The sequence below is a fragment of the Orbicella faveolata genome, unplaced genomic scaffold (assembly GCF_042242905.1).
Source record: "Orbicella faveolata isolate gen_17 unplaced genomic scaffold, um_ofav_v1 contig_26, whole genome shotgun sequence".
Taxonomy (NCBI): Eukaryota; Metazoa; Cnidaria; class Anthozoa; order Scleractinia; family Merulinidae; genus Orbicella; species Orbicella faveolata.
The window spans coordinates 17,692,501-17,718,212 of NW_028301554.1; the positions used below are offsets into that span (position 1 = coordinate 17,692,501).

Here is a 25,712-nt window from a genome sequence, read left to right on the forward strand (position 1 = left end):
TTTACGGGATGTATTCATTCACATTCAACGGTTTATATTCATTCACATTCACGATCGAAATATTGGTTTAACATGGTGCAATATTCATTCAACATTTTCTGCGCACCGCCTTTGCGCATCATTAGGTCCCAGCTCACGCTCTATAATTTCTGAACGCAATATGGCGGACGAAGGAAGCCTTACTATATGAAGGGGTAGAACAAAGACCAAAGACCCCAAACACAAATGTTACATTGGCAGGAACTTTCGATCTCCTACAAGAGTGCGAATGGGAATGGAACACCGCGGAAGTAGGATTGAGAGAGAACATCCAAATAAGGCTCGAGTGTAGCTCTCCAGCAATTACTACCTTTCGTCAGTATCATAGGGCAGCACTGAATGAAATACTGGGAGATATATGTCTTTTGCATGGAGAATGGATACGTTACGACTCATCAAACTGCACAAACCTTGCAGTGTATTCTGTGACCAGCCCTGAGGTCTTCCGAACTCAATATTCAATATCGGAGGTAGTTCTCGGGGATCAGAGATGGCGCAGTGGTGACCCTCGCCTCCCACCAGTTTGACCCGGGGATGAGTTTGTGGTTGGTTCTCGCCTTGCTTGAGGGTTTTATCCGGGTTCTCCGGTTTTCCTCCCCCCACAAAAAAACAGCATCTCCAAATCCCAATTCGACCAGGATAGAGGGTCTGAATGAAAACCTGCTCTTCCTCTCTAAATATTTTAATTCTAATTTTTATTTTCTTTCTGCAACAAAGATCGTCGGGTTTCATGTGGACAAAGTTCAAATGCTTCTTGTTTCAAGGTGGACATTGAAACGTCGTATTGTGGAGTACGGGCTTCTCGATGATTTCGCATGAGCAACTAGACAATCTCGTAGAACGTTTCATGATGAGTGATCAATCAACGGGATGGAAGAGGGAGAGTATTGGCCATGTTGACCCTGGAGACTCTAGAATCAGCTGGGCTGTCGTAAGACACCCTCACATTTTCACCCCTATGATCACTTCGCACCCTTGATGGCCACTCAAACCTTTGCGTCGCTGAGGGAAACAAATCTAGGACAATGCTACAGTTCTGTTATTAGTAGAACATTTAAACAAAAAAAACCACAACAACAACGCTAGTATAGTTTTTTTTTTACATTGTTTTAGGAGTACCTTGTTAAAGATTAAAGGTTAATAAAAGGAAAATCATCAATACCCCCATGCTTGACAGTAACCAGGCTATGGTGTCCGTCAATATGCCACAAGCTATTTGGAGCAGCCACAGAATATGCTCTCCTAGAAATTACGACAGCCCAGCGGATTCTAGAGTTTCCAGGGTCAACATGGTCAATTCTCTCCCTGATTCCATCCTGTTGAACTCTAAGACCCATAATGATTGAAGATGTCCGGTCACCAAGGAATACCCAAGCAAAGTCCCATGATCACTCATAAAACGTTGTACGAGATTATCTACTTGCTCATCCGAAAGCATCGAGCAGTCTGTTATCTCCTCTAGCCCATGTAATGTTTATGTTCAGTTGTGTATGCTTGGGGTCGTTTGTCTTTGTTCTACCCCTTCATATAGTAAGGCTTCCTTCGTCCACCATATTGCATTCAGAAATTGTAGAGCGTGAGCTGGGACCTAATGATGCGCGGAGGCGGTGCACAGAAAATGTTGAATGAATATTGCACTGTGTTAAAGCAATATTTCGATCGTGAATGTGAATGAATATAAACCGTTGAATGTGAAGAAATTCCGGGTTTTCTAGCTGAGTTTGAGCGTATTGTGTAAGTACAAATTTTCTACACCGCTAGAAGAGCTGAGAATTGATGATATTTCCACTTGACTTTATTTGTCAGTCAATGATTCAGTTGCCATAAACCATAGAGGATTGGTTAAGTGTATGTCTAAAACTGCCACTGTATTGTGACTTATCAGTGAAATTAAACTGAGCAATCTTGGGGAAATAAACAAATGTTAAAAATCATTCACCTGAATCATATCCCGGAGCACTGTAGTCATGTTCTTTATCAGGGATGTCGTGGGTGTTGCAATGCAAATGAAATATACATATTTATACTAACTTATACAAAAAAATTCCATTATTTTATCCACACAACGTTTCAAAAATTGCTTTCATCGGATTGTTGGAAACAATTATTTACTCGAGAGTAACTATCCGCGTCACGAAATTGTTTACATTCCAACAACGGATTTTGGGCAAAATCTATGAGAAACACAGACCAAGGTGGGCGACTTAAAACCATTTTCCCAGAGATATTTTTTGATATCCTAACAGGTGGGTGCATATTTAATCCGTAGAAAGTGTTTTTATGGTATTTAAAGTTATAGCCCATAGAAAAATATGGCGATGTTTTAATGCAATAATTCGCTTGCAACACATTGTAAAATTTTGCGTGTCTGTTTGATCTCGTTTCGGGCTCAAAACTAACTTCGATTTATTTTATTTTTCACTCAGTCATACTACAAAGACCTGAACTAAATATAAAATCCATTGAAAGATTCTCGAGTAGCTGTTCTGCGGAGCGCGAAGCAATCAAATATTTGGAAAATCCAGCAAAACGGAAGTAGATTTTGAGCCCAATCGGACGAAATTGTTTTTGGCATATTTCTACCAAAGAAAGTTGTATTAGCAGAAACTAACTATGGCCTGGTTCTATTCTTACTAGGACCTATCTACGGGCAAAATGCAAGCGAAATTAATTTTTCGACCTGTGCCATTGATAGGCAATTTAGGTAGATTTTTATAGGCATTTACTCTTAAGGCAAAGTTTTAAAAAACTCTGTACAGAGGATTCAGAGCCACCTTAAATGTTTGAAAATATAAGGTGGCTCTGAACCCTGTGTACAGAGTTTTTTTAAACTTTGCCCAAAGTTGCATCTTTAATCATGCTTATCCAAAGTTGATTATATAATAAAAATTCATCATGCCTTTTTTGAATTATAATTAAGCCCCTAAAGCTGTAATTAAGGGTGTTTTTAGCAGGTCATACTTTTGCTGTGGTAACCTATTGTGTCACAAAAATGATGACAACATGCTCACAATGATTGGACATTTTGTGATACCATGATTGTAGCATTAAGTGACAAAGAGTGGTTTTTAATGACCCATCAAAATCTAAGTGCTGGAAACTGTTTTGAGCCACCTTAATTGTCTTTTTTTTTTCAGGATTTTACTGGAGTCATGTTTAAAAAGAAAGATTACATGTTTGTTCTTGAAAATGTAAGTTGCAATGAATGTAGTTAACCATAATTCTTTGCACAGTTTAGACCACTCTCTTAGAATGACTTAATAAAAATTAATAAAATTTTAATGTTCTCATGAGTGCAATTAGATTTCAAAATTCTCAGCACCGGTACTTAATTGCATGGCAGTGAAAGTGCAGTTTCAGTTTTCTCTCTCACCAGTGTGGCCCGGTTTTGAATCCTGGACCTTTTGTCGATCATAAGAGGTTTAAGGACCTGTTTACAAGGAGGGAGGGTTACCCTAGCAAGCCGGTTACCCCAGCATTCACACATTTCCTCTTTTTTTCTTTGTCATGTTTACAAGGCAGCTAGGGTTATGCAGGAAGGCGGGTTACCCTATCTGCGTGCTAGGGTTACCCTGGCAGGTGGGTTAACTTTTTCCCTTGTAAACACTCTGGCTAGGGTTAACCTGCCCACCCGGGTTAACTTTCTAATTGTTTCCAGACCCTTTGAGTGTAACCGCGCATTAAGTTGTCCTGGGTTGTAGGGTTATCCTACCTGTGAAATTTCGCTAGTAAACCCGGGCTATCTTTTGCCCTCCAGCTAGGGTTAACCCACTTGCTAGGGTAACCCTCCCTCCTTGTAAACAGGCCCTAAGTTTGTTTTTGGTTCTTGTCTTGCTCTCAGGGTTTTTTTCTGGGTTCTCTGCTTTTCTTCCCTCCGCAAACACTTCTAAATTCAAATAATTTTGATCTGGAAACAGTGGGATATACCTCTGCAAATTTCTATTTTAATTTCCAATGAGTTTAGTTCAAGGGGAAAACCAAACATGTTACATTATGGTGTGTAACTCTCTTTCCAGGTTACTTCAGATGCAAGAAAGAAGCTTGCTATATTCCCATGTAACATGGCAGAGTATGCTTCTGCAGAAACAGAAGTGTAAGTCTATAATGAAAGTCTGCCTGCATGCATAATGTGTGGACTTGTGATGCTACATGTAGCCTAATTAGCTTTAGGTATGCATTGCAAACCTATATGATGTTGACATAATTGTATCTACTTCTCTGTATGTATTGCAGGCCTACTGTACAATGCTTCATTAAAAAATGTGGTAACTTTTTAAAAAGAACATTCAAATTGTCTTCTCTACAGGCACAATGTGGTACTTGCTGATTCCAAAAGGATAATTTATTCTTAGTGAAATGAACCAAGAAAAAAGAAGCATCCGGGGCTAACATTTAAATACCATAATTGAATCTAATACAACAGTGTTATGAAAGGTCTTATATTTTGTAATGTTTGAATTTGTTAACACATCAGGGATGCACATTTTAAATCTGTTAAACATGTAAAATAATCTCTTGTCCCATATAGATTGTTTAACGTGTAATGCTCCATTTTCTCTATCAATGATGCTTGACAAGTGGAAAAATGATATGTGGTTTTCGCAAAAATAGTTGTAAAAGAAGAATACCTAATATCTAAGAAATTCTGAGGGACAGGCTTTTAGCCAGGATTTGAAGAATGGCCTTTCAAAATGTGCTATAGTGCCTGACAAATGATTACAATTCTTAAGCTGGCAACATATGAAAAATAAAACGATTTTCTTTTATTAATAAGTGGCTGTCCACAGGACACCTGGATACCCGTCTGGCTAAAAGCCTGCTAACTATTAGTTATTGCTGTTGATTTAGAGGGTCAAGTATTTAATTAGACATCAATAATACATGTCTCTTGGCAAACTGTAGATTTGACCTGGAAATGGAATTTAAAACACTTTCAAAGAAGGTTGCCTCTGCTAGGGTTGGAGCAAAAGTGAAATGTGAATTCATCAAGGAAGGAAGAGTGGAGTAAGTTGGACTTGCTTTGATGTTGTATTGATCGTCAACTTGCCTTTACAGTTTATGTTGTTTTTTAAATCCTGTTTCTCTCTTTCACTTTTATCAATATTAAAAACCATTCAACAATTAAGCTGAAACTCACATATCATGGTTGTCACACCTTTTAAACCTGTTGTCATGTTTTCTTTTGACAACTCTTTAAGTTGTCTACACCTGCAAATGTGTAATTGCATTAAATCTTGCTAATGTGCATGTATGATATTTCATATTATTATATCTCTCAGTTAGTACGCACACTGTGATTGGTCAATTTAGTGGGCCGTAATCCACTGTACGGCTCACTAAAATTTAAAGCTGTTTTTGTTGCCAAAATGTTTTGTGATTTATCGCAAAGTGTTCTTAACATTTTTAGCAGGTAAGTTTAGCTTTTGAGGTGCGTCAGAAGTTTGAGGCCGTTCTGTATGAATAGAAATCATTCCTGAACCTGTCAGACACACGGTAGAGATATAATAATCTTACTAACCTCGTTTCCTCGGTCCGTACTGTAAGTAACGGATTCTCGTTTTTTTTTTCCCTTCGATATATGGCCCGCGCGCTTTGCGCTTGGGCCATAAATTGATGGGGAAAAAACTTGGTCTGTAACTTACAGTTCTTAGGTAAGTTTAGCTTTCGAGGTGCGTCAGAAATTTGAGGCCGTTCTGTATGAATAGAAATCGTTCCTGAACCCGTCAGATGCACAGTAGAGATATAACAATCTTATTAACCTTGTTTTCTCAGTCCATACTGTAAGTTACGGATCCTTGTTTTTTTCTTTCCTTTCAATTTATGGCCCGCGCGCTTTGCGCTTGGGCCATAAATTGATGGGCAAAAAACTCGGTCCATAACTTACAGTACGGCCTTCGAACTCGGTTTGTAAGAGGTATTTATTATCAATTCAGAATCAAAGTTTGTACTTGTAAGACTGACTCAAGTTATCTCTGTCAGAGAACTGAGTGAAGTTAAGTAACTGAGTAAAGGAAATTTATGTTGACTTCATCATACTGTTATCTATTTTAGATTTGCATGTTTCAGTTAATTGCAGCTGTAATTTTTATGCTCCTTAGAAAAAATGGTCAATTTTTTTCAGTTCTTTTTTTTGCTTGGGATCTATATAAATTCTCCTCAGTACTATTAGACCATTTTTATTTATACTTTGGTTTCTTATATATGGTGCTATTATGATGTTTTCATCAATGTGAAAGTACCTAACATCATGAAACTAAAACAGACGTTAAAGTTGTGACATAGCCCCCTTATATGAAATATCTGGAATGTCAGGTTTTAATCCAAGAGAATTTGTTCTTGAACAATATGCCTCCAGCTGGAAGTGTACATCTTTAGAACCTTCCTTACATTATTAGTTTGATGACTGGAAAGTTGAGAACAAGGGCTGAAAATACGGTTCAAGAACAATTTTTGTTTCTGTTATGTTAAGTGCAATGCAGTTGGCTTTTTATTTTTGATTAAATTTTTATAATTTTTTTTAAGTGAGGATGACATGCAAAGCAACTTTAGTCATCTAAGTGAGGCAGAATTCAAATCGAGGCTGTCTGAACTGGCAGAGTGCAGTGATGACGAGGAAGAAGAAGACCAGAGTACACCGAACGAATCAGATAAATTTGCTGACCGTTCCAAACAGTAAGTCACATAAGATGTTTCGGAAATCACAGGTCATTGCTGGCAAAGCTCTGTGCCAAAGGACAATGCTGATGTGCCCAGCAGAAAAGTCAAGGCCTTGAGCTGCATTGTCTCTTTTGACTGGCCTGTCTAATGTGGGAGGGGCAGTCTCTTCTGCAGTCTTCATTATGCTACATACAGCTAAATGCAGGAATTGCGAACCATTCACTAGTCTGCGCTACCTTGAGCTAGCTTGAGCTATCGCTAGCCACAGCGCTGTTCTGGTTAACGAAAGTGGTATTTTAATTTAAGCTAACAGGAGTACATTTTAGTGCGATACAATTCTAGTATTTAGCTGATACTATTATGCCCAGCGCACTCAAATCACACATTACGCAAAACAACCACAGTTTCACATCTCACTAACACGGGTCTTACAGTATTCATCTATTTTCTGATATCTGGTATTTATCTAAATGGTTCTCACACGTGATGCAATCCCTTTCCAGCCATTTCCTATAAAGTTTCAGGTACAACTTTTTGTTGACCAAATCAAGCGTCACGCGCAAAATCCCCGCCCCCTGCATCTTAGCAAGGTAAATTGTTTGGATGAGGAAGGGATAAGTGTTTTACAAGATTCTTGATTCCGCCTCTGTTTGCAGCACTTGGTCTCAGTTTCTAGATGAGATGAAAACATTGGAATACAAAAATGTAGCCATGATCGAAAATCCTGTTGCGGATGTTATACCGAGCGAGGGCAATCAAGGTTAGAAAGTGAAGCACTTAATTTCTGTTGTTTAATCTTATAAATTATTATATGGCTGTGTCTCACAAAGACTGGGAACTACCGAATTCACGAATTTGATTGGCTGAAATTGATATTGACCGCGGTCTAGATTTTCCCATCTAGACCGGCATCTAGCTAGACCGGTTTCATTTTACGTTGAAAAAGTAGCAAACTAAAACACAAAAATGTTCACCATTTTCTTTTATTTTCTTCTTAATCATTTATGGAAGTGCCAAAGAGCCTGATGACAAAAAAAAAAAAGGAAAGAGGACGAGCAAATTGCGGCAGGTTTAAGTTAAGCTCATCGCTGTTCGCAAGCAAACTGTCAGCAAACCAGTTACATTAAACGAATTAAAGTTTTCTTCTTTGCCATATAATAAACATCTTATTAACCGAGCTAAGTCGGTCTGTATGGGAGAATCTTGACCTCGGTCGTGTTTACAGACCTCACTGCGTTCGGTCTGTACTCACGACCTCGGTCAAGATTCTCCCATACAGACCTCCAGCTCGGTTAATAAGAGCTAATTAAGGTCTCATTTTCTATTCGGTGAGCTGGAGATTTAAAATCTGGATATTTTGTCTCTTCTCAAGGACCCTTGAGGGCAGTCACCCAGTTTTAAAGTGTATTTTTGGCGGGGAGTGAAAGTTATGCCGAAAAAAATTGCTGAAAGCAGCAGATTTAGAGACCTTTCTAGCGCAGAAAAACACGAAATGATGGGCAATGCCATCCTGGAAACGGAAAAAAGCCACAGATTGTAAACCATTAACTCAACTGTATGTAGGGTTTGATACATCAGTTTGATACAAAATATCAAATGTAAATGTACAACACTGAAAGCATCTGAATGAAGAAGTAAAGTAGAAAAAAAGAAAAACTGTTCGTAAATTGGGCCAGTAAAGTTTGTTACCTTACATTTGCCAGGGCTTGTCCTTTTATACTTCAATGAGCGTGATCGAGTTTGATAATGACAGCCACGTAAAGAGGGAAACCCTTGCTTAATTTGACTTGCATAACGCGTATAAGTTTCTTCCGGCACATTTTTCTCGTTTATCGCAATTTTCCAGAGTATTACTCTATAGATAACTTTACAGGAGATTGTGCGAGAAACATTGCGGAAGGAAACTCTGTTTTTACTATTTTCGAATCCCTCGCCTTGCACAAATACTTCACTCAACTCAAAAAGTGAACACGCGCAGCGCCACAGTTTTCCCGCCTTTTTATACCATCACTCCGTGTAGATCACACTGAATTGTCCACATCATCTAGTCGACTGGAGAATTTTTTAAAGCAATTATTCCATTCGCCCTTGTTGATTCGAGATGATTGTGACAACCTCGGCGAGAGAGATAGACAGAAAGACTGTGACAAAGGGTGCTTGTCAAGTACACATTTCTCTTGTTTTGTTTGGATTGTGTATTCTAAAGTCGCATTGGACGTAAAAAGAATTTTAGAGTGGTTTATCCCCCAAATTACTCTATCTTCTGTTCTCATATTTTTTTCACACTTCCACGAAATCTTGGAAGGCTTTCCCAGTCATTCTTGAGAATCACGAGAATCTCTTTGTTCTTCATATTGATGGAAAAATGGTAAGCTAATAGTCTGCGAATGCTGCTGCCTATCATAGCTCCCGGCTTGTTTAGCTTTCGGAAGAAAGAGCCATTAACTAGTCAAGAGCGATGAGATGCAACTGTAGAACTCGATGCTTTTTTTAATTAGCACTGAAAGTCATCGAGTGAAATGACTGTAAGCAATCTCCCCTTGAACTTAAGTAAAAGTCAGGTTGGAGAGTGAAGCGGGAACTTGTGTTCCCTGATCAGATACTCTTTACTAGCACACTAAGAAGTATATGAAGATTAGTAAGGCAACAACAGGAACAACTTTATTTGTACTCAGCTAGAAATTAAATGAACAAAAATAAGTTAAAATAAAAAGAGTACGTGGCTGCCCAAAATAACCTTAATGGGCTAATAAGACTGGGCAGTCATTCTTAGTGATTTAATGCAAAAGGAGAACTTAAATGGTAAAATCGGGGCTTAGGTGGTTAAATCTCCTTCAATTCTAGTCAACGCAAATCACAGTCTTGGTAGAGACGTAGCACTCACACAGCAACAAACAGAAGCTGAACAATCAGAAAGCAAGAGCAGCAAACTTTTGGAAAGAAACAGAGAAAGAAGAAAAGTTGTCAGCGCCAACTTAGGAGATTTAACGGAATGCGAAGAAGAGGAAGAGGAGGATGAAGATCTGTCTGCTAACTTCTCTACTTCGCCTTTGTCTTCATTGAGTTCTATTAAAAACAAATTTCATTTCTCGTTATCCGGAAAAAACAAGGTAAGGTGAAAAAGTGTCGGTGGGATTAAATTCGGCTGACTGAATTTCTCTCTTCCTGGGGGTTTTGACGGACTATCTTTAGTTAAGCCGAAGTAAACATATGTCTTTCCTTACTCACTGGATTCCTCCCCTGCTCGAGAACTGGACCCGAAAAGTTCCATACTGATGACGTAAGCTCTCCAGAAATCTGTGTCGTGTCTCTGCCCATGATTTATTTGAATTTTTGGCGCGAAAATACAAACAATCGGAAACACCAGTCGGTCTCTGTACTCCCACGTCATCAATGTGGAATTTGGTAGGGTCAAATCGCAAATGTTAGTCGAGAGTTCGCCCATCAAAAATATTATAGTTCTTAGTCAGAATGATTGTATCACGCTGTTAGTTTGCGCAAGAAAAGCACTCGTGTCTAATTGAAGTTCCTTGATTAATTTTTTAATGTTGTTTATTCGATCAAGTAGCAAAACCTATTTTTGTTATTTATCCAGCGCAAACCATCGGACTCATCATCTGAAGACACTCAAGGTAATATCGAGGTAAGTTAATTACAACTCCGTAAATATTCGTTCGCGCTAATTGTTTCTGCGCATCGTTACTGCGCACGCAAATTCACAAGCCAGGTCATGCATGAGAGCGCGCGCTAAGAAATTAAATGAACAATGATAGGGCAGATGGGCATTGCTATAGCTTTGCCTGGATTTAACGGTCTTGGACGATCGGTGACCCCTATTTTTCTTTTGATGGATCATTTTCTCTACCGATTTTCTACATTTAACGAAAAAATGAAGAAAATCTGTCGATTAGAAGTTTTTTGAAATTTTTTTAGAAATTTTTGTAAAATGCACCATCGAATTCCGTTCTTTTTAGCTCTTCGTTTATCTGTGCGACGGTTTAAAATGCCTCTTAAACGGTTAAATTTTGTGAAAAAAGTTGGTAACATTTGGAATTATTTACGCAACAGACCCACTTCTACAAAATATGACTGAGATCGTTTGCCTCCGTTGACTCACCTTCGATATTTTCAATTAAAAATCCCTGTAGACCATGCTGAATTACGTGCGCCAATTTTTGAAAATCAGGTTAGTTTTCCGCACGCTTTATCTCTGAAACGAAGTCGTTGACCCCCATTTTTTTTTTTTTTTTTTTTGCATTTCTGACACAAGTAACTCATTATCTGACTGCAGTAAAAAATTTTAAAAAAATCTATCGACTGGAAAATTTTCGCGCGAACGTCCTTAAGTGGTGTTGTGCTTCTTATCGTTACTGATGTAAGTGCTATTGGAGGGCCACTGTTACCTGTAGACTCCGAAAGTACACCAAAGTGATTTTTATGTGTTTTTTTTAGGGCGTTCCCACCGAAAGTAAAGAAAACAGAGTTTCGGAATGGCTACAGGGAAATCTTAACGACGATGGTCTTAATCAAATGAGAGTAGAGTATGTATTGGTTGAAACATGTCATTTCCAGATTTTCAGTCAATCAAATTGCTCGATGTATAGTTGTTTGACTGGCTGTTTTGGCACAAAGCTGCCGCGATCTTTACAAAGAAGTTGTCACGTGATCATGAAAACTTTCGTAAGACAGTGTTTACAAGGACTGACCTGGTTTTCCCAAGTAACGCAAGCGCGAGAAGCGCAAGCAACAGCAATGATCAAGCTCAAACGCAGCAGAAAAATCAACATTTTCCCTTTCCTCAGCTTGTGCTTTTGCTTGCACGCTAAAGAGAGTGAGATATGGGTACGAGACTAGCTTGAACTCCCTTTGTGCTGTGTGAAGACGGCAGACAGTATAATATAAGCACAAGGGGATCTTTTATGTTACACTCTATAGTACAAAGGGACTTGGAAGTAGTGACGCTCTTGTCTCCGCCTTTGTGCTTTCATCGGCGTTTGTTTGCACATCACACATAGAAAATGTCTTGTCCTCGCGCTTGCACTGCTAGTGAAAACCGCGCTTTCCGACCACAGCCCTATGGTCATAACATTGTCAAAGCTGCTGTTGATAGCAAATTTATATAAATCATATAAATTGCTCTTAAAAATTCTCGTGCTATTATCAATGTCTTGTTTGCAGACAACTCGAGAAAGACAACATGAATCTGAGAGCTGCTTACCAGAAACTTGTCACAAAGGTCACTGACTTGGAAAATGAGAAGGCAGGCATCAACTCTGAATTGGAACAGTTGAAATTACTGGCCAAATACAAGAAGACCGACTTTGTCAAGGAGAGAGAGGAGTTACAAGCAGAAATAACAGAGTTGCAGTTGTTAGTGGAAGACTTAAGGACGCAGGTAAGTAATGAAAAGATACGTGTGACAAAACACGTTGGGCCATAGGGCATGGGAAGTTTGCACCTTGTTTACACGGCAGAGTTAGTACAAGGCTAGTGAAAGCTGAGCAGGACAATGTCCTTCACTCGTAAACCCTCTCTGGCTGTTGACTCACACCATTCTTTTGAAGTCAAACTGCCTGGGTCGGACTGAAGGTGACGTATTGACCCTATGATGCAGAAATATAAACAGGTTATTGACCAGGCGTGAGGTCCAGCTGGCTAGATGTTAGCCTTGTTGTTTTGGCGTTTTTTAATGCCCAGGCTCATAATCACGCAAAAGAGTGATTCCAATAGCGGGCAAGCGGGCTCTATTTTGTCTGCACGGGTAGTCAAACACGAAAAGCGGAGCTACTAGTATCCCATGATTGTAATTAAATTAATGCACTGCTTGTGCCGAGGATTCTTTATTTTTGTTTAGTATTTTGTGAGTCTGCACAAGTTTATGTTTATGGATTCCTTTCGTTTAGCTCGGAGAAGCGGAATCCAAGTTGGAAAAGTCAACAGAAAAGGAAAAAGTTTCATCAGATTATGAAGTAAGAACGTAAAGTTTACATCTTTTTTATGTTTCTCTTTGTAATGAATTTCCTTTACTTCAAGTCCAACATTAAGTGAGTCTCTCTTGTTCCTGGCGCGGTTTTTTGTGAAATATTTGAATTTCTAATCCAAAAGAAGATGACCGTGCATAGATGGAGTACATTATTTTGGATTTTCCTCATTAGTGTGGATTTTGACCATTGATTGCAAACGTCGTAGTTGTTTTCATACAAAATAATGTGATTGAATCAAATCAAGCCTGTTAGACAAACTGTAGGAGTGATATTATAATACTTTCAATCAAGTGCTACGAAAGTTTCCGTTTGGCTGTTTATCTGAAAGAGATGGAGATCAGCTTGAGTGTGCCCGCTTCTGCTCGCTCCCGGTCGAAAAAAAACTAGCAATTGAGAATTTTATAGTTCACAAAATAGAGTGGAGGTGTAAGTTTAAACGGATGTTCTTTGGTCGTACATTGTCAATAATTAATGTTTGTCCAGTCGTGGTCACGGCGCTGTTGTTTTTGTTTACTTTTTTGACTGTTTTGCTTTTCGCAATCAGTCGTGTCAAGTCAGAGGCTGGTTATGCAAGAGAGGCGTGAAAGGAATCACGGGAAGAAAATGGAGACGCCGCTGGTTTTCAACGGACCGTGATGGCAGGCTCTACTACTATCAGAAAAACAACAACACCTTGCCAAGAGGGTGGGTATCGGTAGATATCTGATCTGTTATTGCTCATGGTTAGCGAAATCGAGATCATGAAACATACGCACACTATAACATGCAGGTCAGCATGAAGGTCGTTTTCTTGTACGATCTTATTTGTCTTTACAAATTTTAACAGTGAAAGTGCAGGAGACGAAGTCAACGGTTTAGCGTCGTTTCCTTAACACGAGATCATCTAAGAACCGAGGCAAGCATCGACATTCACACCCTGGCTTGTGGTGCGGCCAGGTTTTGAGCACACGACTTTCTCCGTTGTCAGGTCAAACACACTACATAATTTTACTATCGTATACAACAACGTCATAATACCCCCGCGGTCAGCTCACAAGCAAAGAGATCTGCAGTGTAATTTGATATTAGGGACTGGTCAAAACAAAAGTACAGTTTGGAAGGGGGGGGAGGGGGTGGGCCGGAGCATTTGAAAATGTGGTGATTAGACATGACCCACATGACCCACCCCTTCCACTTGGCACAAAACTGAGTGACGCACCCCTAAATGAAGGTTGAAAATCGCATTTTGTATATGAAATTGTGGTATTATTTACGTTTTAGATTTATTTCGCATTAATGATACAAAATAATCTAAAAATAATATTGTTTTCCTTTACTATTGCAACTTTAAGTCATGTTTGTAAACTCCAAGAAAACTTGACCTTTAACCTTCCACGCTAGGCCTTCAGCCTCGCAACGTGTTGAGCAGTGATCCATCAACAAAAAGGCTGTAGTGAGTCCTGGGAGTAACATAGCTTGTAAACTGCGAGTCCCAGATCTATGAACATGTGTCCCGTCCCGCACCCTTGGGGACAAATAGCGTGTAGACACAAGTTGGCCATTTCGTGTTCTTGAGCGCGGAGCGCAGTATTTGAAAATTTCTGCCCTGGGACTCCTTGCTCAATCCATTAGACTTCTTAGCTTTCGTACAGATTTTACAATACACGAAATTGTCATCTCTATTGTTCACCAGGCAAGGGTACTTTTTCAACAACGGCTCGAAAAGGTTTCGTCCTTTGGAACAGGAAGGAGTTACCTCTGTTGTCGATTGTGTCAAATGTGTGCCAATTCCCGTTAAAGTGCCACTGAAACGAAATTTTCGTAGTCTCTTTTTTTATCCCAATCTATAGTTTCAAACGTGCTTAAAGTAATGGTGAACTTTATTTCTGCCATATCCTAACGGAAAGTGCTTTTTTTAGATGTTGAAATCGACTTTTTGGAGCAAAACTGTGTCCGGGCTCTGGAACCGAGTTTAAGGACCTTGTGACGTCACTGGTTGTATTCAAGCAAGAAGCGCTATAGATTCTGTCTTGTTTTCACTTGAGTTATTCAAGTTTATTCTTCATATTGTCGATACCTACTAGTTTTCTACCTTGTAATTTCTGTCCAGCCTTGACAGGAAATACACATCATAAACGTTGGAGGGCGCTAGAGAGTGTAGATTCACCAGAATAAATGCTACAGATTATAACAGCTCAGTATACTTTTCGAAGATCTTGAGTACTCGATTGGAGATTTCGAAGACGAGTGTGGCAACTTTTTTGTATCACGTCCTGAAGCCTAAACACGATATTTCGTCGTCTGTTTTCAGCCTGGTTCTGAAATTTGGATTCTCACGTTTATCTAAGGTCTATTAACAAGGTTCGAATATATCTCGGCAACTTTACTGCATTAAAAGCCGTAAGCGCATCAGCCATCCGCACAATCACGAAGTTATTAACGGTCCACCATCTTTGAGTCGAGTACTTCTTTGCACACTGAGGGCATCTTTTTATGATACTAATAAGTGAGAGTTCTTGTGGTAGACAAAATGTATCTTTGAAAATTGTGATCCGCAGCAGGGTTTGCTTTATCGCCGCATACGTATCAGTGTAAACAAAGCGGGAATTTCGCTTCTCTTTTACACGTATCTCCCAATTGCAATATTTCACGGCCGATGGATTACTTTGAGTTCTTTAGCACATACTTATGTCTATGATCTTCATTTAATAATATCCAAGTTCAAAACAATTCGTTAAAACGTCACTAGTTTACACTCCTTTCGAAGGTTCATTAAACAGAATTTGAACTAATTTGCATATATGACCTTTCGCCGCCGACATTGTCACGCTTTCTCTCGTTTCCTGAAAACATACCTGTAGGGTCATGGCAGCTTAGTTTACCTTTATAGTTTAAATTCGCTCCCTCATATAAAAGAAGAGGGTTTCTTAAATCGTTGCTGTTGTGATAACTTGTAGGATGTAGCAGATACAACTGGACTAAAGGTCACTGTGGCACAATCTCGTCCGCCGTGAAACTCACAAAGCGTCCGGTTTCCTCGAAGCGAAGCAACTCGAAAACTCGAAGCGTTGTTGCTGCGATTCGTGCAGCAGCAGTCCGGATAATATTTTCAAAAGCCGCTTTCTCTTGTTTTCATGTCTTTTTTACTTTATGAGTGTAGATATTGTTTAATTGAGTGCTGGCATTTCACCAAGAGTCCTGATCATTTTGCGATCTAAGAACTCCCACTCGTTTGCTTGCTTACATAAAATATCCCGCAAATATCCAATTAAATAGACTGGAAAGCCCCAGGATCGACTCTCGACCTCTTCAGGTCTAAGGCTACTGTGATTATCTGCTTTACAGCTCTGAGATGTCCTTAAGATGTTTTTTGGGGGGCTTCGAACAGTAATCTCTTCTCCCATAATCACTCTAAATTTTCAGCGCAGCATGAGAGTAATACAACCAGTGACGTCACTAGGCTGTTTTGGCCGCGCCAAAATGGCCGCCAATTTTGGGCTTAACCAGCCAACTTCGAACGGCTGAAAAAACAGTTTTCGCTCACCGCATGCGAAAAAAAAGTTTGCAGAGTTTCCAAGTAAGGTTGAAACTTTATTACTAAGCAAAAATCTCACATACAAAAATTTCGTTTCAGTGGCACTTTAAAAAAAAAAAAAACAGGATGACCCACCCCCATGGGTAGCTGAAAATTGAACGACCCACCCCTTACCAAGGGCTCAAAAACTGATGGCCCACTCTCTCTCTGCTCCGGCCCACCCTCCCCCAATACTTTTTGACCAGTCCCTTAAGCTTTCCCGTGCCTTGTGCTTTTCTTAAGAAATCCATGAAATACAAATCCCTAGGCTCCTCTCACATGCAGTTGTTTACGTTGGTAGATTCATCGATCTTGATGTGATTATCGCCGTCCAAGACCAGCCCTCTTCACAGCAAGACATCAACAACGCTTGCTTCAATGTCGTGACACCCACACGGACGTACGAGTTAATGGCGCACGACGAACAAGAAAAACTCAGGTGCGATAAAGTTTTGTTTACGTTTGATTTTACTTGTTTTAGTTTAGGAACTAGCTATATTTTATATATGAGAACAGCAAGGAACTCTGTTAAATCAGTATCAATTATACCTGCAAAAAAACAAAAACAAAAAAAAAACACGAAACATCAACCGGGTTGTTTCATTTGTGTTGCTTCAACATCAAGAATAAACCACTCGGATCTGGGGCTTTCTAGTTTTATTTAACGCAGAAATAAAATTATTATTTCGTCGGTACAGTGTTATCGTCCAGGTGAGGGTAGTTTGTAAAGAACTGTTGTTGGGGCTGACGTCTCGACAGCCTAGGCGGAAGTCATCTTTAGAGCCAGATGAGAAGTGTTTGTCAGTCGATGTTGTTGTAAATCTGGTTCGTTGAAACTGAACTCCTGGGTTGAAACCATTTACGAAAGTCATTATCATTATCCTGATTCAAATTTGTCGCCAAACAATTATGATTGATGTTCTTTTTTGTAGGTGGATCAATGCTTTGGATTACCTGCGCCATTGGAGAAATCGATTGGCATCGTGTAATGAAAACTATTAAACCACACGAGTCTTGCTCCGTCCGGCTACAAGTGTTGGTTGTCAAATGGATACCGTAAACTATCACTAAAAAGCCCTCCCACTCTTAACCCCCCCCCCCCGCCCCCCGCCGTTATAGGCCCATCTACCTGTAGACAAAAAACTTACTTCAGATTATAACCCCCACCCCCCCCCCCCAGATATAAAACCCCCATCTAGTTTAACATGAAATGAGTTAGATTTATCATGATGTTTTAAAGTTTAATTAAAAACCAGTATATGAAAAACACAAGCTCCACTGCGAAACGTTTCTTTTATTCCACTTATAAGCCCCCCCTGATATAAGCCTCTCCGTTTAAGAGCCCATCTAAAAACCCTTACGAAGTTGCATAAACGTAGGGCTTATAAGCGGCAGTTTCCGGTATGAGGCTACGATCATCAACCGAAGGGCGCCCATGCACTTGCAATGATGGGTAGCTGACCAGCAATATATATCCAAAAACGAACAAGCTGTTATAAACCTCACATAAAATGCATGCATGGAGTATTTCCTTTTATATTTAGGAAACAATGTTCATTTACGCAGAGAATATTTTGAAAAAAGTTTATGATATATTCCAGTGATGTTATGCTAACATTGATTTTTTTCGGTCGGCGAAAGTGCTGTTTTTGGCCAATTTTTGTAGAACTGCTGTAAAATTCGCCCGGAAAATAAGCCCACTTTCGTTCCACGTGAAAAAAAATCCTGCTTACGAAAAGTTTCCCGAATAAAGAAAGATGTAAGCGTTCTGTTGTAGTTCTTGTTTTTTGTTATGTTGTTGTTTCCTTTTATTAGACAATGCTCAGAGCTGTGATGTTCATTACTGACTGCAGAACTTATCTTTTTCTTCATATCATTTTGTTCCGAGAATTTTACCCTATGCAGTGGTCTTGTATACACTTAAAATGTTTGAGACACAACATCCCCCATATCAAATGTCTGAAATACAAAACGTCTTCCGATAATAAACTCAGCCCCCCCCCCCTCCCTATCGAAAACAAGCCCAGCAAGCCTATGAACGATGATCTGACTTCCCAAGGGCTTCATATCGAAATTTTACGGTAAATTAGCCGAAGAGATTTCAGTCGATGAAACTGATAGCTTATGGTGCTTGGAATCCCTCTGTTAAGGCACCAACCAACTCAGTGGCAAAATGTCATTTTTTACAGTGTAGTAGGTTCATTTTAATGGCCATTATGCAGTTATGAAGATGTGCTTCTGGAAACGATTATTGCTTTTGCAATTTGTGTGCCAAAGGTCTGCTTATACTTCAGAAGTTGTGATGTAGACATTTCGTAGAACACAAAGAATAAATTTGTTCAGAGCGATTTGACTTGAGTTTGTCAACCATAAACCATTTTATTTTGATAATTAGCCCTACAAATTATGTATAGGCCCTGGGGACTTATATTCAAATTGAGCTCTTCGACAGAAAGATACCCTTCTTACAATACCGTCTATTGTTGTTAATATATGATGTTCGAGCATTAGGCAACTCGTTTTATGCTTAACACTGTTCATTCCGACACCACATCGTTTCAAAATGTAAACCCGAACCCTTTTAAAAAGCCCCCGCCCTTTTCCCCACCCCCGACTAAGCTTCATGCCTCATCCCAAGTTTGTACGCCCCCCCCCTAAAAAAAAGAAAACAAACAAATAAAAGCCCAGTGACATCGGAATTTAAGATAGGTTTGTTCACTTTGTGAGAATAGAAATCTTGTTACCTTTCATATTTACCATTATACGGGTCCATACGTCTTCAGTTAGGGCATTCATCATTTTCGTCATTCATAACGGACAATTGATCGAGCGTGGAGCTTTTTATGCCTGCGACCGTTGAAAAGAATTACGTTTTTTGATCTACTGTATATAAAACCAAACAAGGCGTTCTCTTGCACGTTTATTTGATCCATACTTGGTCAAGAAAACGTTTTAGTTCGTGAAGCAGTTATAAGCATCTAACTTTAAATGCCTTACTCTTGTACTCTTGTTTTAAACTGTTACAAAATCAGTCCCTGCTATAAACTTCAAATGATTCAAGGATGATAAAATACTCAATATTTAGCGACTCAATCGACTCATTATTGTTCCCTTTGTTCATGCTCCGTTGTGTCGTACCTACAAAAATTATAAGATGTTTATATTCCTTTAGAGTAAGGATACATCTATTCCAGCAGTTATGCTTTTTGTGATAAAAAAGATAAAAACGTTACCTCAAAATTCCGTGTGTCAACATGTAGTTTCTCCTTGCTGGTGTTCAGTTCGTAAATCTCTCGAGATAAGTGATGCTCTTGCGGTCATGCCTTAGTGTTTAATTCCTTCATCCTTCCTATTTTTTGTTCGTCTTTTCCTTGTCATTCAAAGGAGAAATTACACGCTGACCATGCCACTAGACACGTTATGGAGAAAGGCGCGAGAATTGCTGAGTTTTCAAACTTATGTAGTCATCATTAACTCGCTGCCTTTTTAGGTTCAAAGCCATGACACCTCGAGAAAATACAAGTATTTTCTATGCTGTCGAGTCCTCCTATCTTAGCTTAACTAGGTTTATCCTTCTGCACTAATTTAACAATGCATTTATCATTGGTTATATTAAACTCTGAATTACTTTCAATCGGATATATATTTGCAGTTTCATTTCAAACATGAAAACCGTTTGTCAGCACTAACAACGTGGACTCTGGTCGGTTCTAATTTTTTGTGCATACGTCTCGTGCTTATTTTCGATTGTCAACGAATCAGACTTGAGCAGGCGCCTGAAAATGGTGGACCGCTGCTTTCAATTTGGAACTGGCGAGAGTCCGCTTGTTCCTGGTGCTGAACAAAAGAAAAGCGGGCACTGGTGACATTTGTGCTGTTTAATAGGATTCAGCTGAAGCCAAATGAAAGAAGCAATTTTATATGCTGTGATCGTGGAGGGTTTTGTGGGCCAACGTAAGCCCGCCGGTTAGATTTATTTGACCCTACAACGTGCCTGAAAAAGAGAAAAAAGACATCGAAATTCTGGCTACATCTGCAAAACACCGAGAATCGAGCAAAATGAGCAAAATAAGCAGGAAGTACAATCTTACTTATTCTCTAAGTAAAAAGTGCATTGCTAAACAGAGGTGCTATTTAGCACACATAAGCAATTAATTGTACGTTAAATGACATGTGAGAAGACGACAACAATTAGTTTCATGCAGTGTTACAATTTAGTGAGGCTCATTTAATGGGCCTTACCCATAGTAATTGTTCACTCGTCAGTTTACAACGTGAGCAACGTGAGCAACGTGAGCACTATATAGAATGACTCTCTGCCATTTGTTGTTGTGGCCTCCCCAGCCATAGTGTAGAAAGAACTCTTTATGGTTTTGTGTTTCCATCCAACAGGTTTCTTTGGTTTTTTTCCACCACCACCACCCAGTTGTCGTAGAACTACAACGGCGAACTTCTCTGGACTTTTGCTTGTATTTCCTAGCGACAGCAAAATGCCTGGACCCGCCCGCTGTTTCAATTTCAAAGACAACTGGAAAATCGCTATTTAACCATGGAACACTGCTGGATTCAATCCAAGATTTGCTACCATGTGAGACGCTTGCCCCGTTGCTTCGTCTTTTGCGACGCTCAAGATAACTCTCCACACGTGACTTCAATCCTTGCCGTGTTCGAAACCATGGCGCGATTCGATTCATATCTGAAGAAGACGTTTTTCCTTCGTAGCTTGTTTGGAGCCATGGTCGTATTTTCTCCACGAAGCTCTTAACTCCATCCGTCATACTCAGCGGTGCCTTTTTGCTGCTGTCTCCGTATAGTGCTGTGCTAAATTTCGAACTGAAACGGGGGCTGGCAGCAAGTCTGTCGTAGTATCCAAATACTTGAGCCCAGGCCACGGCACCGCTTCCACTCCGGCAATTTTGACCGGAAGTAGGACAACATAAGAACTGATCATAGTCGGGTATTTCATGTTCAGAGGTTATAGATACTACAGACAACGTTTGCCATGTTGAGCGCCGAGTCCGTTGGGGATGTAAGCTGATTGCAAAGTGCTTCCTAATCACTTCGTTCTTACGCCCATTAATTTCAACCATGAATCCAATTTCCCGCCATTGCAAGACGTTTCCCACGAATGTTCGGTTGGCATGGACCTCAAGTTTCAGGTATGACAGATGATTGGGCTTCTCCTTTATAGCGGATGAGGCCACCTTGGTACTTCCATCCGGTAGGCACACGTCTAAAAGCACCTTGCAAAGTTTCTGCTGCCATCGTGATCTCGACCTGGGGTGCATGCGTGTGTTATCACTGTCTGTTACGTAAATGTGAACAGATTTGAAACGTTCACCAAGCGCTAGTTCCCCGATGGAACCAGGTGAAAGGACTTCCGCAACAGTTTGTTTATTTTTCTTTTCTCTTCCGGTAGAAATAACGTCCGTGGTTGCCCAGTCTGACTTTGAAAGTTTTTGTGCTGCCCACGTTCGCCACTGTCTGTTAAAGCCATTGAGATCTTGATTTACCATTTGATCCAACTGACGCCAGTCTTCAATCTGTTTGAGAAGGTTGACAAAATTAAACACTTGAATTCTTGGAAAACTTGAATAAATTAAGCATAGATGTTCTATGGATCCTTTCAGTTAGCAAATGAAAGCGATTCAATCTCTTTCTCCCTGGTCGTTTCTTTTAGCTGCACGGCATAAATTTCTTACCATGTGCGATGGAGGTATGACAACTTCCTGTATAACTGAAGATGCAATGATCCGTAGGCCCCTGTTTAATTGGCATTGTGACATGACTGTAAATCGTGCATAAAACTATAAACAGGAGCCATTGTTGCTAGATCTTGCCACCTCAATGGCGGATATTTCAAGTTCATTACTACATTGATCATAGCTAACTATGCATTGATTGAAAAAAAAACAAAACAAAACAAAAGTTGTGGACCGTACATTTTGCATGTCTCTCGTGAAACTTGACAAGTATTTAACAGCAATGTGTAACAAGAGATCTTGGATGTTCAAAGCTATTAAAAAATGCCACTATTTTGCCAAGAGATTAAAAAAAAAAGAACACTTTTAAATTTGGTCAGCTTTTGTTCAGTCTCACCTCAGGGATATCCGCCGTCCAGTTGTAACTCGCAGCCACAACAGTTCCATTGTCATTCTTACAAATTGTCAATCCCATTGGTGACAGCCGATAAAACTTCTCGCAACGCTGACCGCTCTCCTGAGCCTGTTGTATGAGTACGTCTGTTGGTCTTGGATCCGGGCCACTCTCTACTTTTCAGAAATCTCCAGTTTTACGGCCAGAAGACAGCACTATGTAATCACTTCCCATGTCAATTTCGTAGTAGGCTACAAAGTCTGGATCCAGGTCCAGACGATAAATTGAACGAGTGAGACCAAGGTCATCAGATACGTTGACTTGGGTGAGGTCTGTGAAGTCTGGATCAAGGCTACTCAGTTCAACTATTGAGTCCAGCACCTCATAAGGCAGCTGTAAGGCCGCTGTGCTGTATCCAAGGGTGATGATAAGAGCCGTAAGCAGCAGGCAGGTTTGCGGCCAACTTGCCATTATAATCCAAGCTTTCGAGCTGAGAAAGATAGTGGAACATAAACAAACAGCAGCAACGACAAAGAACTAAAAAATGAAATTCGAAGCACCCGGCGAAGAGACAGAGATCGAGTACCAAGAAGTAAATTATGAATTGAAAAATGAGCGAGAAAAGGTAGAGTAAGATTGAATGAAATGATGAATGATTAACCATGAAATGAATACATGAGAGAATTAATGAATCAAAGGCTGAATAAATGGATTGATGGGAGTAGGCAAAAGGAGTCAAAGCACAGTTAGGCAAAAAGCAAGGAGCCAAGGAGCCGAGAAGCCGAGTACCCAGGTACCCGAGTACCCGAGGGGCCGAGAAGCCGAGGGGCCGAGGAGCCGAGAAGCGGAGAAGCCGAGGAGCCGAGAAGCCGTGAGGTCGAGAAGCCGAGAAGCCGAGAAGCCGAGGAACTAGTGAAGGAAGGAACGTGGAAACGTAATACACTAGAGATAGAAGAACCCGAGAACCAATTAGAGAACCGGAGAGCCCTAGAACCCCTATAATTACACCGCATTATTACTTTTTCGAGCGCTAAATTCTTTTGACCTTTTGTCATTCCATTCGTACATGGAGCGTATTTGAATTTTTGATCCAAAACAGAATGGTCTCTGTAGTTTTTCGGATCATTTGAGGCCCTTTCAGTGTTGAGGTCATAACAAAATGAGTTAACCTGCGTTGATTTTGAATGAAAAAGGAAAACTTAACAAGTCAAAATGTACCGTGTTTATAGGTGAAAGACATTCAGAGTCCCATAAGGAGAAATTCTCTTGAAAACAAAAAGCAAATTGTGCGACGAAATGGCTGGGTATATATATCCTGGTTCGTTGACTGATTAGTCGACTGAGCAGTCCACAAAGTGTTCCCAAATTTTAGGCCAATTGAATGGGTAATCGACAACATTGATCCTTAATTATTGTGCAACCTAGTCCGATGGAAATGTACAAATAAATATGATTGAAAGAAAAAAAGTTCACAGAGTGCTAAACAGTGTTATTTGACCGGTCTTGATCAGAAAGGACTAAGAAGGGAAAACTTGCTTACCTTTTTTCAAGCTTTTGTCTGACAGAACGCTAAATGGTTTTCGCGATGGAAATAACAGGATGATCAGTCGATAAGTTAGACTGTTAACTGACTCGAATGAAGATCTCATCTAGTTATTTATCCATGTCTACTTTTGTCGGTTTTACTCCTTCAGCGACGTAAGCATAAGTGCAAACGGAAAGCGTTCGTGTATTGGGTTATTTTTTTCGCAGAAAAATACTTCTCAGTCACGTCTCCAGAGGCGTTCAAAAAGTTCAGTTGTTATCTGACTCGGATAAGTATCTCAGCTAGTTATTTATCCATGTCTACTTTTGTCAGTTTTACTTCAGAAACGTAAGCATAAGTGCAAACGGAAGGCGTTCGTGTATTGAGTTTTTTTTTTTCCCAGAAAAATACTTCTCAGTCACGCCCCCAGAGGTGCCCCAAAAGTTCGGTTGTTATCTGACTCGTATAAGGATCTCAGCTAGTTATTTAGCCATTCATGTCTGTGGTTTTGTCGGTTTTACTTCAGCAACGCAAGCATGAGTCCAAGCGGAAGGCACTGTTAGTTTATCGAGTTATTTTCCTACAAAAGACACTCCTTAGTCGTGTTTGTATGTCGCGTCAACGAGAATAATGCTACTTCTTGCATCTTCAAGCATAAAAAAAAGTTTCTTTTTTGAATTTCTTTCTTGAAAACAGTTTAGTTTTCAATCTAGCATGCAGTGCATGATTCTCTTGAGCGCTACATTGTTCTGACTTTTGCACGTGGAACATATTTTAATTTAAACAAAATGTTCTGTCTGTTTTGTTAGCTATTAGCAATTCTAGGTTTTTCAAGGTATATAAGATCCAGAAGATGACAGTTTATCAGTTTCAATTTTATTACACTTTTTATGCCACCTATTTAAGTTTAGAGGGGAAAGGTCTTAGTGTAGGAGATAAAGTGATAAACAGACGATAAGTTGGCTCGAATGAGGATCTCGGGAAGTTGTTTAGTCTTGTTTGATTTTGTCGGTTTTACTTCAACGACGCAAGTAGAAGTCCAAACGGAAGGCACCGTTTGTTTATTGACTTATTTCATGCCATAAAAATATCTCTTAGTCACGCACTCAGTGGTGTTTGTACGTCACGTGACTGGTAAGGTTAAGGCTACTATTGCATCATCAAGCATAAAACTAGGTTTCTTTCTTGAAGGCAGTTTCTAACTCTGTGACTGCATATTTTTTTTATTTTAAAGTTACATCGTTTTAACTTTTTTGCATACGGTTTTTTGTTCTGCCTGGTTTGTTAAGATACTGATTAGTTCTTCGTTAGCTATTGGTGTTTCTAAGCTCAGATTAGATCCAGAAATGGGTAGTTAACCAGTTTGAATGGTTCCGTCAACTCCGTGCTCGCTAATCCCCCTCCACCCCCCAACTGAGGGGCATCTTGTCTTTAAAATCTTCAAATGCTACACAGTGGGCCCCTATGAACTTCGATCGGGAAGAATGCAAATGCCCTACCCGTGAGACAAGGTCAAAATTTTAGTATTTTACAGTATTTTAATGATTGATGATGGAAGCAATAATTGTTCACAAATTAATGGATATAAATGAATGCCTGCAACCTTGGTCACGTTTTTAGGAAGCAGTGTCCAAATGCCCAACCCTGGGGCAGAAAAAGTTGTCAAATTCCCGCTTCAAATTATGTCCCGGGGGTTTGGAATAGATGGGGCCATTAATTTAAACTTCCACTTCATATGTAAACCAAGTTCTGGTTAGGTCGAAGTGTATGGTAAATCTATAGAAGTTCCATCAGCAACGACGTTAGTGTCATTTTGTTCCCAAATAGTGGTTCGAATAATATTGCGGTCTCCGAGTGC

General features: G+C 39.8%; 3 protein-coding genes across 4 annotated transcripts in view; 1 reads left to right on the plus strand and 2 right to left on the minus strand.

Annotated features, from left to right (window-relative positions):
• LOC110040051 (uncharacterized) overlaps nt 1–18,002 on the plus strand; it is a 22,745-nt gene extending 4,743 nt beyond the window's left edge. The window contains exons 4-16 of one of the 2 annotated variants that reach the window (XM_089295491.1): nt 3,177–3,230; nt 4,056–4,132; nt 4,942–5,043; nt 6,562–6,711; nt 7,353–7,456; nt 9,541–9,806; nt 10,292–10,339; nt 11,149–11,237; nt 11,875–12,091; nt 12,600–12,665; nt 13,225–13,364; nt 16,535–16,672; nt 17,166–18,002. In XM_089295491.1, coding sequence (XP_089151617.1) covers nt 3,177–3,230; nt 4,056–4,132; nt 4,942–5,043; nt 6,562–6,711; nt 7,353–7,456; nt 9,541–9,806; nt 10,292–10,339; nt 11,149–11,237; nt 11,875–12,091; nt 12,600–12,665; nt 13,225–13,364; nt 16,535–16,672; nt 17,166–17,235 — 1,521 coding nt within the window. In that variant the 3' untranslated portion in view covers nt 17,236–18,002. Of the gene's footprint in view, nt 1–3,176; nt 3,231–4,055; nt 4,133–4,941; nt 5,044–6,561; nt 6,712–7,352; nt 7,457–9,540; nt 9,807–10,291; nt 10,340–11,148; nt 11,238–11,874; nt 12,092–12,599; nt 12,666–13,224; nt 13,365–16,534; nt 17,026–17,165 lie in introns of those variants that run through there. The other variant, XM_089295490.1, reaches the window with a different exon arrangement.
• A 2,094-nt stretch (nt 18,003–20,096) lies between these two features.
• LOC149108392 (uncharacterized) lies at nt 20,097–22,207 on the minus strand. The gene has a single exon (XM_089295492.1). The coding sequence runs from the start codon at nt 21,747–21,749 to the stop codon at nt 20,496–20,498; it is 1,254 nt and encodes a 417-aa protein (XP_089151618.1). The 5' UTR covers nt 21,750–22,207; the 3' UTR covers nt 20,097–20,495.
• Nucleotides 22,208–22,232: 25 nt separating this feature from the next.
• LOC149108393 (uncharacterized) lies at nt 22,233–22,803 on the minus strand. Its single transcript, XM_089295493.1, has one exon. It carries the CDS (start codon nt 22,798–22,800, stop codon nt 22,510–22,512), a length of 291 nt encoding a protein of 96 aa, XP_089151619.1. The 5' UTR covers nt 22,801–22,803; the 3' UTR covers nt 22,233–22,509.
• Between the last annotated feature and the right edge of the window lie 2,909 nt (nt 22,804–25,712).

What these genes read in the sequence shown, in the direction of transcription:
- LOC149108393 (XM_089295493.1), bottom strand. Translation starts at nt 22,800, where the DNA reads ATGGCAAGTTGGCCGCAAACCTGCCTGCTGCTTACGGCTCTTATCATC.
- LOC149108392 (XM_089295492.1), bottom strand. Translation starts at nt 21,749, where the DNA reads ATGGTAAATCAAGATCTCAATGGCTTTAACAGACAGTGGCGAACGTGG.